At 35.5% G+C, this 15,023-nt stretch overlaps 2 protein-coding genes across 4 annotated transcripts; both read right to left on the bottom strand.

Moving 5' to 3' along the window:
• Window positions 1–708: 708 nt before the first annotated feature.
• Window positions 709–4,241, bottom strand: LOC18015527 (auxin response factor 11). 3 transcript variants are annotated; one of them, XM_024155100.1, is made up of 13 exons: window positions 3,919–4,241; window positions 3,631–3,746; window positions 3,366–3,521; window positions 3,137–3,289; window positions 2,953–3,037; window positions 2,788–2,878; window positions 2,534–2,698; window positions 2,340–2,453; window positions 2,183–2,255; window positions 1,934–2,087; window positions 1,422–1,786; window positions 1,140–1,327; window positions 709–1,025 (listed from the first exon to the last, which is right to left on the bottom strand). In XM_024155100.1, the coding sequence occupies exons 1-13, from the start codon at window positions 3,950–3,952 to the stop codon at window positions 890–892; spliced, it is 1,830 nt and encodes a 609-aa protein (XP_024010868.1). In that variant the 5' UTR covers window positions 3,953–4,241; the 3' UTR covers window positions 709–889. The 3 variants fall into 3 exon arrangements, with proteins under 3 accessions (XP_024010868.1, XP_006397845.1, XP_024010869.1); XM_006397782.2 differs by having other exon boundaries at window positions 1,422–1,753; XM_024155101.1 differs by lacking the exon at window positions 3,137–3,289.
• A 5,779-nt stretch (window positions 4,242–10,020) lies between these two features.
• On the bottom strand, window positions 10,021–13,582 carry LOC18015526 (exportin-2). Its single transcript, XM_006397781.2, has 2 exons — window positions 10,464–13,582; window positions 10,021–10,359 (listed from the first exon to the last, which is right to left on the bottom strand). Exon 1 carries the CDS (start codon window positions 13,381–13,383, stop codon window positions 10,465–10,467), a length of 2,919 nt encoding a protein of 972 aa, XP_006397844.1. The 5' UTR covers window positions 13,384–13,582; the 3' UTR covers window positions 10,021–10,359; window position 10,464.
• Between the last annotated feature and the right edge of the window lie 1,441 nt (window positions 13,583–15,023).

Here is a 15,023-nt window from a genome sequence, read left to right as displayed (position 1 = left end):
ATGTAGCGGACGTCAACTCTCAAAAAAAATTATCTGCCGACAAATGACTTTATTGTTGTGATATAACGATGTAAAGAAAGCCCAAAACTGGACCAATAATGAAAATGTGGTTTCATCAGTGAACATTCCCACCGACACCGAGCTTATGATCTCTCTGAAGCTTAGTGTGGTTTCGCATGTCTAAAGATCCTAATGATGATTACCTATTTTAACAAAAATCAATAAAATACGATGAATGTGGTCTTAGGTGAGGGTTTTTAATATTGAAACGTCAATATTATCAATAAATGTATAATAATAGTAGTAACAAATAAATATTAAAAAAGAGAGGTGGGTCTTTTGTTACGCGGAACCCAATATTAAGGGAGCAGGTTATTTGCATTTGTCTTCTTAGATACAATTATTATTTAACGAAAAAGGGTTATTCTACTAATTTTTAAAATAATCAAATTTACAAACATTGTATTGGATTGACACGTTTATTTTTTATAGATATTTATTTACTTGGGGTTAATTAGTCAACTGAGCATAGGTGATATTCGATCAGATTGAAGTCGTTGTTGATCAGATTGTACTTAATAAAATTTTCATAATTGATTGATTGATCCCCTAACACATCATTAGTCATTACGATCAAATCCACGTCGAAAAAGTAAAGTACACAATTCATACAAGTCAAGTTATGGACTCTTCAAGGCTTCTCTATAGGTTCTATAAGCATTTTGTGTTGAATACAATCCCTCTCTAGTACATTCCTAGCTAGCAAAATAACCAACCATCCAACTTCAATTTAAAAAAAAAAAATTTCTTACAAACCACCTAACTTCGTGACTCGGTGAGAGAATCCAACATAGATAAAAAAAAAAAAAAAAATTCAAGAACTTCATAATTATAGGTAAACTGTCCTCTGGTCCAACTCAAGATTTACGATCGTACCTTCATCATCCAACGACGACTTTGTGCTCATTTTCTTGACCTCATCAGTCGAATATATGAATAGCTTCTTTGCCATTTTACAGAACTCACTGCACATTCAAGAGAGTATGTTAAACAAAAAAACAATCATAATTGAGACCGTAATGCGTTAAGATAGAAAAAGAGAGAGAGAGAGAGAGAGAGCATAAAAACAAGGCACTAACTTCCATGGATCGTCTCCAACGAGCATCATATCTCCTTCGTCGTCTGTAAACACAATAGCCCATTTGTCTTTTGGACTAAGCTCTCCATCAATCTCAAACATTTTCTCTAACTCATTGATTAACTCATCGTATGATCTCAACAACGTTAAATCAACCGCACGTCCAACCGCTGTTCCTTGCTTTTGCACCTTTTCATCATACAAAGTGTCATATTTAATTTTTAGAAGAAAAAAATGTTCTCTTTTTGAATTTGAAGTAATAAAGATGAATGGTTTGTTATACCTTGGTTCGGCTTCTTGTGGATGTTTGTTGCTTCTGCTCCGTCAGTGAGTTAGGATCTTGACATTTGGCAGAACCAGAATTGTTTGAATCCACACTAATAAGTAGCTTGTCAGGAGGAACTGGAGCAGTAGAAGCAGGCTTGCTCATGAGATCGAATCCGAATAACCTACAGCAACTTGTGACCGGAGTCTCGGTTTTCTTGCATTGTAATCCGCTTGGAAACACTGGTTTGTTGGAGTTTCTTTCGGTTGATGGATCTTGAAACAAAAGTCTGAGTGATGAATTGGAGTCGAGGCTCAAGAAAGTAGAAGCGATAGGACTCCCTGTGATTTCTGCAATGCAAGATGAAACTCGAGAACGAATTACTGAAGATAGAAAACCGGATTTGGTTATTAGAGATCTTTCCTTCTTGATATGAAACTGTTTGTAATACATATTGGACATGGTTAACTCTAAGAACCATTTCAGGGTATCTCTAATAAAATACCTAAAGTTTTGTTTTTTGAAGGTACCTGAAACTGATGATGAATTAATGGGTCTGGACCGTTTGGACTTTGATTGTGGTTGAGTAGGTGTTGGGGTTAGCACGGATGGTGAGAAAGGCTCGATCTCCCACGTTGAGACCTTGTTTGGTCTCTGAACCGTAGATGGCTCGTCCCATTGGATCTAAAAAGAGGAAGCAAAAAAGATTCAAAATTTACAGAAAGTAATGCAACAAGAACCATATATCTAGAGAAAATAGATCACATTCACTACTAAACCTGCAACGACCTCCATTTCGAAGCTGGCCATTGAGAAGATAGATCTCCAGTACCAACAATCGTACCCGTAAATCTGAAGAAGAAACCAGTCAAGATCTCAAACAACCTCAATCAAGAGAGCATCCACAAATAATCAAAGTGGAAATGAGGAATCTACATTCTCTCAGGAGACTCTTCTCCTTCAAATCTCATTCTAAACCGCATACCGATAGGAAATCCAATTTTCATGGCCGCCATATACTTGTTCACGCCGATTATGAACTGGCTTATCCTGAAATGAAGAGAGACGATGTTAAGCTAAAACCCCTTGACTAGCAAACCTTATATCAGATGCAAAGTTCAAAACTTTACCTCGGCTTATAGAAGACAACAAACAGAGTTTTGGTGTTAACAGCATGAGAAGCAGTAGCAAGAACTCCCAAATGCATACTCTGACTCGAGATCACCGATGCAGGCATTGTGCTTTGTTGCCTCGCTAAACGTCTCACGCCAACTCGTAAATCCCCAGTTTGACCCCTTTAAACCAACATAACATATTATAAGACTAGTTACTATGAAGCTCACGAAAGTAAAAAGACTCGAGCTTTTTTTTTTTTTTAAACAACCTCAAGAACACAAATGCATCTCCAGCTACAAGTCTTTTCGAGGTTACAAATGTACTCCAGCCCGTTGTAAGCAAATGCCTCCTCGGTTGCCCTATCAAATGAGACAAACTCATTAGACTCTTAAACGCTTAGAAAACCCTCACTCAATAGAGAATATCTTCTTACCTCTGAATATATGCTTAAACCTCCATTCGTAGCCGTGGAGATCTCTAGCTACCAGTTCTTGAGTCGGTGTAGGTTGTCTCATATCCTAAGAATTGGGGAATCAAAATGATAAAGAAATGAAAAAAATCAGCAAAAGAAGGATCAAAAATCGGAAAAACAGAGATGAAGGATATAAAACATTTACAAGTGAAGGCAAGCACTCAGTGGCGTGTTTACGAAGAACAGAGAATCCACCATGAGTGCTTGTATCAGAAGCTGTTAGAATCTTAACAAATGAATCAACCGATTGTTTAGCAGGTTCGACTAGAGGTGGATCAAGGCTTGTAGGTTCACTTTGCTGCAAAAGAAAATTAAAAAAAATCGAATTCAAATTCACCGAATTGATCACATTAGTCAAGATTTGTTGAACTTACATCTTCCTCTGGTTGTAATGTGATCTGAGCATAAACCTCGTCTGTCTCATGCTCTGCTTTTAACATGACACTAAGAACTCGACAGAGTATCTTTGGAGGAAGATTAAAATCAGGTATTTCTTGATCAACGACTCCTTGATTAGTCAAAGCCACCAACTGGCGAAAAACAAAATAAAGAAGAAATTCAAGTCTTAAAAATTGAGAAAGAGGAATATGAAGAAAAGGAAGAATTTTGGAGTTTTTGATTATTATGTTTAAAGCTTACTTGTTCCATGTGACCTTGAGGGAAGTAGAAAACTCTTTCACCATAACGAGGAACTTCCACAAGTGGCCCTGCACAAGCTTTCCACAGCTCCATGTACAATTGATCATCATAAGACCCTAAATTCCAAGAAAAAAAAACCCTTCAAATTTTAAAAACAGTTGTAAAATTCGAAACTTCTTAGCTCGTTAACAAAAAAGAAAAAATGTTGACTTTTTCCCGGGAAAAAGCTAGGAAAAGGAAACTTGGGTATTTGAAGTCAAAAGAGAATTTCTCTATCTCTCAACTCACCTGATCTTCTGAAATCAACATCTACATTCGCCATCGAGGAAATCCAATCTTTTCTTCTAATCTCAATTACAAAAGCAACGAGCAGCTAAAAATCGAGCTTCAGAAACCAAAACTCTTAAAGCAGTTAATTCATCAGAGAAACACACAAGAAGAAGACGACAAGAGTTATCAAAGATGGGTAAGAAGAATGTAAAATAAATAAAAACTAAATAAACTCTATTTTCTTTAACGAGACACGACGGTTATGTCTGTATTCATTACAGAACGTCAGAACATAAATTCATTACAAAGCACTGTTGGATAAAAAAATAATTTCATTTCTCTTTTCCGGGTTTTTCTCTTAAAGGCTTTTCAGTTTCAGTTACGAACCGCTTCTTCTTCCTTCTGCCTTTTTGTATTTCTTCTCTTCTCTCCTCTCTTCTCAAACTCCATATTACTTTGGCTATTCGTTCACAAACGTCTTGCTGTTTTGCTTTCCTTTCCTTGAAGTGTTATAAAAGAAACGTATGGTCAATTATTGTTAGAGCGAATCTGGACCGTTAGATTAAAGGAGAACGGTTATTGTGCAGTTGTGCAATAGTAGTAAATGTGAGTTTAGCTCTAATTATATCATGCCTTTTCAGTTTTTGCACTAAGTCACTAACCCTACTACTCTCATTATGCAAATTATTATATAGCTTCTTACCGTAATAAGGCGCGTGAAGCCAAAAGCTGGTGGTGTTGTTCTTTTTTTATTTATTTTAAATCCCGTTAGGAGTTCCGTTAGATTTGACGGAGACGTTACTATCTTGCTCTATGTCTGGAACGTGGCAGGCAAACGTGTTGGCTCATGAATGTTGCGGCAGAGATTTTGCCATCCATCGGACGTTATGGTTAAGAGCTTTAATACCCTATATATCAGGGGATCAAGAAGGATTTATGGTACAGTTTTTTAGATAAAAAATTTTAATATTAAGGAGACAGTATAATCCCGACGAACCTGAAGAGACGGTATCATTTCAAAATGAAGCATCCTGATTGGTCGAAAATTATAATTTTCGAATTAAAAAAAAACATAAAACCAAAAAAAAAATGTTATTATATTCTGATAAGTCCCTTATGTACTCTAAGAAAAGATAATGGCCACGCTGCATTCAACGAATCAAAAATAAGCACGTGTCAAAGTATTTTACTTCATACACACTGCTCGATCACAATGGACATTACTGTTCTCCCCAACACCAGGTAGAGTAAGTGAGTAATCCCAAATACTATCAATTTTTTTTTAAAAAAAAAAAATTAAAATACAATCAATCTTGAAAAGATAGATAATTTGAGATTTCTCACGTAAATACAACAATGTTTTATTTGGACGGAAAGGTTATTTTTTTACAGAAATGAGGAATATTATGGATTACGTACGTATCACATCAGTTCCAATGATAACGTTAAATATTACAAAATAAAGATAGCGTTCGTTTTTTTCTGACGGGATAGAAATAACAGAATTTTATTCATTCAATTTCCATCACTGTAAAAATAGATTGGAATATTTCAGCCCACTGCTGTACTTGTAAATCAAATTCAATTTTGTTTTAGCTAATAACTATTCCAATCAATAAAATCAAACTAATACTGACTAAACGATGGAAATTAACTTTTTATTAGTTACTTTTTAGCCATTTTATTTTGACTAAACAATGGAAATTAACTTAGAAAAATTCTTAGTTCGGATTTTAATATAACATATATGTTTATACATCCCGATATGAATTACATTTTAGTCAAGTTGTAAATATCTCAACACAAAAGGTACCTTTTACTGATAATACATATTAAAATATAAAGAGAAAAACGAACAATAAAAGTAGAGGACCGTTTACCTCAAAGTGTTGGTTAGGAATATAAGTATTCAAAGTGATTGGAAACGCACGGATGGGAATAACATTATGTTATATTTTCTATTTATAATTGCTTAATTAATGATACAATGGAACTAATTTTACAATATTTATATATCATTTTCTAATATCTAATATTACTTTTTGATATTTATTGGGTTGGGCATTATAGTTAATCACTTATTTAGTCATAATCACCACATCAATAAATAAGAATAACGAATATTCGATTTTAGATATGCAAGTCTTAACTAATTGATCATCATTAAATTTAATTCAAAAAGAAAGTGAAGTTATGGAAAATGACATCATGACCTTATTTTATATTCGAATATACAGATTGAAATATTTATTATGATTAATAGAACTTATTTAAAGTCATGTTATTAGCTTATTGCATTTGGTGTTAAAATTATTATATTTGTAGTACAAGAGTGAGAAGAGAATCAAATGGTTAACTTTAGTTAACAACACATTTGAGAAGATAAGATTTGATTCCAACGTCGTATCTATTATCCTATATATTATGCAAAAATATTTTTTATCGTATTTTTACTTAAAAAGACTGACTTTTATATATTCTAAGTTCTTAACTGGTTCATTATACATTTCATGTTCCGAGTCTTGAATATCTTCCACTAGTTGTTTTGTATTCGTTTAAAATTGTACTTGCCAGTGGATCAGTCAAAACAAGAATACAGTGTTGGTAAATATAGAACGTATAGAGTAATTTACTTACGACGCATTCTTTTAATATGAATTAATATATACAACATTCGTTTGGTTTTATATATGTATACAAAATTCGGATCACAGTAAAGCAAACAATAATATTTCATTCATCTAATATGCAAGGAATGACCTTTCCCTTCACTTAGAGTGTTAGGTCATAACTCGTAAGGAATCTTTAAAACACTAGAGCTCATGGACTTTGGCTAATAAAGATATCAAAAACAAGATTAAAATTCTGACTAGTTATAATATGGTTATCTTAGTTACCATCGATGCAACGGATCCGATCCATTTATTCGGCTACGATTTTAGAGATTATATTCGTGTATTCTATAATACGACTTGACAATTTACACTTTAGAAGTATGCGCTTGGATCACGCTTTCTTGTTATGGTCATACAGTTTCCGAAAGTATCATTAAAATTACACAAAGATAATATGTCAACAAGATATACATTTGGTTATCACAATACAAACTTGACAAAGAAAGTAGTTATCCTATTAAGAGAAATAATATTGCCCAACATGCTGCATTGATCTTAACAGATCATTTTTCTGGGAGTTATAATTGAATTACTATTTCCTTTATCAATATTTCCAAATAGAAAATGATAATTAGTAATAACCAAGTATTAGTGCATATGTGTGGACCGGGAAGACTCAGGATATCTTGTGGAATATTTCTATAGTTTAGGCAAATTTAACTAGAATCCCTACCTCCAATGGAAATTAATCTTAGAGACGGATCGGATATCTAGAATAGCACATACTATACTATATGGTACTTATATTTTTTTTAATGTGATTAATATCAGTGAAAGCATTGTTCAACACATTGTTCCTTCTTTTCTTTTATTTTGAATTATAATTTCATCCTTCATGGCTGACAACGATATATATGTTGATGTTAGTTGCATGGTTATCGAAATAAGGATGGATATTAATTAAATGTTAATAAGGGATACAATCATAGAAATATTAAAATATATATATATATATACACATAGACAATGACATATATAGTGTTACACTAAAACCTAACATGGAGATCACTACATCTATTTGCATGTTCCGACCAGCTTATTAAATATGTTGCTGCATAAATACAAAATGAAATGCAAGAGATATCAAAAATAGAAAAAGATATTTCAAAAACAATAATTAGTACGAGGAGACATATGCACATATTTAAAGATATTTTTACTTATGTGCATACGTACGTACAGCAATTATTTAAACAATAATTCCCTCCAAGAATCACGTACGTACGTATGCCATTAATAGCTGTTCATGATCTTTTAAAGGGTTTAAAGGGTTTAAATATTTTTATCACTTAACATTTCGTATCCGATTGCATGATAATAAATCCAAAAAATTAATAGTATTTTTATTGATTGGGTATCTTCGTAAGAAGTTAGTCCGTACACAGAGCCGTGCCTGAATTTTTTTAAACTACAAGCAAGAAAAATAAAAATGCCCCCTTCAAATCTTAATAATCAAGACTACATATATCAAAATTAACTTTACTAACATAACTTACGGAAAATTAGTCTCAAACAAATATTTAAAATCATCGGTCCTGAAGCACATGCTTCATCAGCCTGTGCTCAAGCACGGCTCTGTCCGTACAACTCCTACGATACGTTTTTTTGTAGAAAAATATTTTTAAGATCCATCCATCGAATAAAAATAGTTCGTATCATTTGTTTCTTTCTATTTATTTTCAAATATAATGGACCATATCACGAAATAAAAGTAAATCGACTAACTATTATATTTAATTGATGTATAAAAGTAATATCACGAAGTAATCCAATAAGACATAATAGTTCTAACTTAAGAAGAAATAAATGATCTCATTACATACTACTAATGGTAATCTGTACAGTAATTATGTTACCAGAATTTAATGTTACACATCAAAGAGTTAGTTTGCATACAGAAATTTCTATAAGTAGAATTAAACACATAATTTTAAGAGTTTCTAATTTAACCTGGAAACAAATATAGAAGTGGTTTTTTTTTTATTAATCTAGAAGTGGTTAAAGAGCAACTATTGTCCTTGTCATTTCCTTTCTCTTAATTTCCAGAGTTTTTATGTTCTCTTTGTTTATAAAATTAATAATATATTTACTTTGTGACATAGGGAAAGGATTCCTAGTACTTTTTGTGTTTATTTATTACTTTTTTAATTTTCTTCAAACAAAGGCACCACCTCACATGTGCGACAAAGGATTGGTCAAAATTTCTTGAAAGCATTAAGTGAAGAAACATTTAAGTATTAATCAAAGAAATTAGCACTCCATTTGTTATTGGAAATCTGGTATTCTTACACTGCCATGTCGTCGACATTTCTAAGAAGAAGTTTCACAAATTCGTTTCTAAAGAATCATTGAACTAAATTTTATGCCTAACTAACTCGAAATAGATTGATTCAAAATACATATGTAATTGAAATTGGGAAAACTACATATTACTGTTGAGTGTTATAAATGCTTAGCCCCGTACATGTATAAATGTAAAAGAAAGGAAAACATTACTCTACCTAGTTCTCTAATTGAGTAGGTTCATTGGATCTAAAAATCCATACAAAATCAGAAACAGAAACACAATCTTGCACTTAAAAAAAAAAAAAAAACAAACTTCCACTTATACGAGAAATTTCAAAAAGAGTCGAATTAAGAAAGTTACTATTAAGTATTAACATTGCTTGGTCCATTGTAATTTTTGTTCTTCTTCTTTGAAATGCCATTTTTCTTATATTTATAAATGAAAAGGCAAATAGCAAAACGAGGGGATCAGTTGATAAATCACATGATCATATCATATGACCATCTCTTTCTCACTGCCAGGGTGGGTCTCAGTCATATCACTGGATTATATACAATCTAACACATAATAATACAAACGTCTAAATAATACAAATGGTTGCCGGAAAAAATGAAAATAATTGATATCGCCGACGTGTGAGGGGCACTACCAGCCGAGATTTTTCTGTAAATAGTGTGTATTTGTAAAGTAAAGTTAATAATATTATTGATCTCCAAATACCAAAAACGCTGCCATTTCCACCCTCCTTTATTCATGTGTTGTTAATTATGATATAGTTAAATAAGATTAGACAGAGTTTAGTGGTCATAGGTCCATATGATTAGCATTGAGCACCAACAAGAACCTATATCACCTCCTAACCTCTTTTTCCCCATTTTCTCTCATTTTCCTAATATTGTACAGTAGAGTCCACTAATCAACTTGAAAAGGAAAATACTTTTTTTTTACGCTCAAAATTAAATAAAAAATAATTTCTATACATTGTAATTCTGAAATGCTAAATTAACTTTACGGGCCACCATCCAATCGAAGGTGTCCGGGCTGCGATTACAAGCCCATTTAATAGGCCCATATATCTACTAGTTTTCCATACCGAATTTAACTTTTTGCTTCTTCTTTTTTCAACATTAACTTATTGCTTTTCTGGGGTGACATTCATGAAAAATGCTTTCTCCATTTATAATAATAAGATAACCATAATCCATGACCATTAGACTTCAGACAGACAAAATGCACATAAACACAGTACCATTACAGAGATCATATGCTTTACTTGAAAGGAAAAAAGAAAACAGCCCCCACATGAAAATTCAAATCCAAAAACAAAAAAAATCAGGTTTTGCATGATAATGCTAATTCCCTCATCTCACTTCCAAAATGATACGAAAATGCCGATTTAAGACCAAAAAAACATGAGTTGACTACTTTTCTTCGCAGATGCAATGCAATCTTATGTTGCTGTGTTTTCCTCCTCCTTTCTCCTCACATCCATCTCTCCTGACAAAACATATTATAGTCACATCAAGATTTATCCCCAAATTCAAAATAAAGAAGAGAATTACACAGATTTGAAAACATTCCTCAAGTTATAGACCACTTACTTCAAGCAATTCTACAGTTGTAAGCATTGCACAGCTGGAGTAAAGCTGCTTGATTAGCTTCATCCAGATTGTCAAAAATAATCTGCGGGTAGCTACCAGGAGAAGCAGAAGAAAGCCTGGCCAAAGAAGCAACCAAGAACTGCTTCGGATCATTAATGTCTTTGAGAGGATCCTCCTCTTTTTTCCCAGCATTGTGAAGATTCACAAATGCAGCTGTGTATCCAACATTATCGGAGATTTCTGGCATTTCAGGTTCATCCACAGCTCTTTCCTGCTCAGGCCGTGAAACAAGTGTCACGATACTATCAAGCGTTTTACCCCAGAGTTTAGCAGCTGCTGGATCCAGAAGAGCTGGAGTCTCACATATGAGTCTTGTTGCAGCTACTGCAGTTAACTTGACCTCGATACTTCCCATGATCAGTTTCAGGTTCGGAATCCAGAAATGCTCCACGATAGTAGTGAAGATGTTCGGCTGAACAGTATTCATAGTGTCAACTAGATAAGCGGGTCCGTGCTTCACCAAGAAGAGGGACATGAATACTACTAGCGATTTCTGGAACTTGACCGTCTTTTTGTTTTGAAGGCGTGTGAATAGAGCACTCCATACACCCGTCATGTATGGTGCAATCACACTGTAGTCGAGATACTCAATAATCGTGTTAAGGATATAAAAGCCTTGCTCATCCGTGCTGGGTGATGAAACCAGCTTTTCGAATATCCCCAGCACTTGACTCAACCGATTCTCTTGAGTGACCTCATGAGGTGCTTTCTGCAGGAAAGCCTGCAGCAAACGCACAAGAGCTGGAACATTGCCGCTTCTCTTCCATGACTCTGGCGAGAGGAGCAGCAAGAAGATCTGCATGTAGTTCGGTGTGAGTGGTGGTCTGTTCAACTCAACAAGCTGAGCCAGCAGCTGAAACGCGTAAGGCAAGAACTCTGTGATATCATTGGCCAAAATAAACTCGAGGCTTGGGAAGAGGCTCTTCTCAAATGCAGATATAAGAGAACTATCACGTTCACATGCCCGTCGAACAAGTACGGCCACAGACTCAAAGATATAGTGGTTAAATGTAGGGTTTTTAGGGTTTTTGCAAACTTCACTGAGAACCAAGGTCAGTCCCCCGATGCAAGGTCCAGCAACCTCACCACTGATTTCAGCAACACCAAGTACCCGCATTATACACTTCATAAGATATTGATTCTCCTCAGACTCTGGAAACTTCAGTGCATCAAACAGGTTCGTCATCAACTGCAGCAAAAAGGGACTTATATCACTAGCGACATACCTATTCTTTCCACCTTCGTCCTTCACTAGCAATAACTTCTCTATACAGCTAGCCGCATATGAATGGACAACGTTTGACTCTGCTTTAAGGAATCGGACCAGCTCTGGGAACAACTGAATTGCAAAGGGCTTTGGTAGATGACTACGAAACATAGTTAAGAACTTCAAGGACCCTGCCTTTAGCATTGGAAAACTGTTGACGTCGTGGCTTTGTAGCTCGGGGAGAATAATGTTTGCAAAGAAGCTTTGCACATCAATGAGATCTGTAGACACAGACGCACCCCCTGCCTTCTTCGTAGCCAGAGAGACGACCAAGTATATTGCACAATCCTTATCTTTCCACTGTGCAGCCGGGTTTGTCGAAAAGGAACTCAAGAGATTCTGTATCTCAAGAGAAACTACTTCTGTCACTTGTCTTTTGTAGTTTGTGGCAAGTCCCTTAAGTAGCTCACAAGCTATTCTCCTTCTAGTGTCCACATCACTTCCCTCCATGTCTCTACGGATAAACTCTATATAGTTCATCTCGAAAAGTTCTTCATCTTCGTCCCTCAAAGAAACATTGGGAATCACAATGCTTTGGCAAATCTCCTTGATTACATTGTCACCTGCGAACAAAGCATGGTGCGCACTTGTGCTCACAGTGGTCAAAAACTTGATTGCCGTAGTAGCTAGCTGATCCCTACTAGGAGACTTTGACACATCTCGGAGTAATGTCCAGACAGCTGATGCAAAATCCTTCAAATAACCTTGGAATTCTTCTTCGTATTTCTCCATATACAGGTTAATATTCTCACAAACGGCAGAGCGAAGATCATCAACAAGTGTTAACCCATCTGCTGTGGCTTCCAAGGCAGGATAATTCGAGGATAAGCACTTCTTAAACACTCCCATCCACTCGTTCATATGATCCTCGAAAAACTCCGGCAAGTCCTGAAAGTTCAACGACAGAAAAATCCTGCAGCACAGCTTTTGCGACTCAAACAGAGGCTTAAGGATCGCGGCTGATCCACCAGAGCTCGCAACAGCAGAATCAATCAAAGAGTCCGTTTTCAGAAATACTTCTTGCAAGGGAGGAGCAAAGTTCTTCAGGCAGTACTTAATATCAGTAAACAGATCATTGGTTCTAAACTGATGCCTAAAGTTTTTGAAAATCGAATTAGCGGTCCCAAGAATACCATTGACGGACGCATAATCGCCGGCGAGGGCAGCTTTTTGAAGGCTGGAGGTAAGCTCGGGAAGCAAAGCAGGCCAAGATCTCGGGAAATCATGCTTACCAATGATGGCTAGGGCTTCGCTGAGCTGGCTCTGGATGCGAGGGGAAGAAGAAAGCATAAGGGAAACGATGAGTGTCTTGATCTGCTCCTTCTCCGAATCATTGATCGGTGAGATACCAGAATCCCCAGCAGGGAGCCATCGCGAACGGAGATGGTTCTTAAAGTTGACAGCAGCGGCGTGACGGGTCTGTTCATCGACTGAGGGTTCAGCCACCAGACGGAGGACGGCTAAGCCGTAGTTAGGCAGATCGGCGGCCTCCGATAACGATCTCTCAGCAGCACGACGAGGCTCCGGGACCGGAGAGAGCGTGTGGAGAAAACATTGCGACAGGAACTGGAGAGTCTCCGGATTCCACTCCATCTTTCTAGAAAAACTAGGGTTTATCCGACGATTTGAATCCGAGAAACTAGTGCTGCTGATATCGGACAACTATTCGATTAGGGCAGAGATCAAGCACGAGAGACGGCGAAGAGAGAGGCGAGTAGCTAGGGTTTCTGATTTCAAAAAGAGGGAAACGGAAGGATTTTATTTTCAAAGAGATGAGACATGAAAATTGGAAATATTGGCCGAAAAGTAAAAACTCCGACGAACTCATCGGTTTATCGGGTTCGGTTATACCCGACAAATAGAGAGAAAGATACTGCATTTAATGGGCTTTTGTTCATTCATTTAAGCCTATGTATCCAGTGGGCCGAACCCAATTAGTTTTTTTTTCTCTAAATTTTAACCTCACGATGTTAATATTTTGGTAAATTACCAGCGTTGATATTATTACTAGAGCAATTAATATGTACATCTATATTGTTTCTGGGCAAGAATTTCTGTCGGTGAAGCTTCTCGTTCCAGTATTAGTCCGTGTATTTAGATAAACCATAATAAATGTAAAAAGTTCTTAAAATTAAGTCATTTACCCTTTCTAAAACATGATAAATATCAAAGAAAACCAAAAAAAAGTGGCGTGAGGATAGAGTACGTGAAAACTCGTGCACGGCCACGGTGCATCGATGATCGACCTGATGATCTATAAAAAAAATAACTGATGATCTAAATAAGAAATGCCGATGGAACGACGACGTATTTCGTCGAACTTGTCTGAATAAAACCGTCAACGTCGGTCACGCTGGTCCAAAATATATCACGTTCTTTTGTCTTCAATTATAAAAAGTAGTAAGTATTGCCAAAACAAAGAGTTCCTTAGTCAAATAATTAATAATATATTGATGACGTTTTTTTTGGTTTTGTGTGTCTCCGGTGCTTATTTTAATTTAGTGTTGCCAAGGCCAAAAAGTATAAATAAGATAAATGCACAATTGCACACGAAGTTTTTGTTTTGTTTTTTTTTTGGAAAAGAAACGAATTTTTTGTTTCTTCTATAAAAACTAAAAATACTCGATAAATAGGTCCCTAAATTATTGAGTTAAACAAAAGACACTGACATAATAATCAAAATACAGAAACAATAACACTTGAATTGAGCTAGCTGAAAAATCGTGAACGAAGTGGTTAAATATATATGACATTCTCAAAATTAAATTCTACAGCGGGTCAAGACGACACCGAAGAGTCTGCTACATATTTGAGAGCATATCTGATGCAGGTCTCGAGGAGCTCTACGCCAACTTGATGCACACGAAGTTTTCACCTGAAAAAATTGTAGCAGAATAATTACAAAAGAAAAAAAGAAGCATGACATTATCTATAAGAATGTAATTAGCTTGATTTTTAAATTTTTACATATTGTTTATTAACAAGAAACATTACTTTTGTTATGCGCTTAGCATTTGTCACACGTGATACGTGCGAGATTATGATATTCAAGAAAAGGGGGCATGTGGCGCATGATGTATTTAGCCGTAATTAAAACACCAAAATAAAAACTTATATTGTCGATATCCACAGGGCCCATTGAAGCCCACGAAAAACGCGTGATGGATTAAAAGATTAGTTGCTTTGTGTTGACAAAAAAAAAAAGTTATTTAAGCCCCTTTTTCCCATCAACT

The sequence above is a fragment of the Eutrema salsugineum genome, unplaced genomic scaffold (assembly GCF_000478725.1).
Source record: "Eutrema salsugineum unplaced genomic scaffold, Eutsalg1_0 scaffold_22, whole genome shotgun sequence".
Lineage (NCBI taxonomy): Eukaryota > Viridiplantae > Streptophyta > Magnoliopsida > Brassicales > Brassicaceae > Eutrema > Eutrema salsugineum.
The sequence above is the reverse complement of the archived record's forward strand: the minus strand, read 5'-3'. Positions and strand labels throughout refer to the sequence as shown.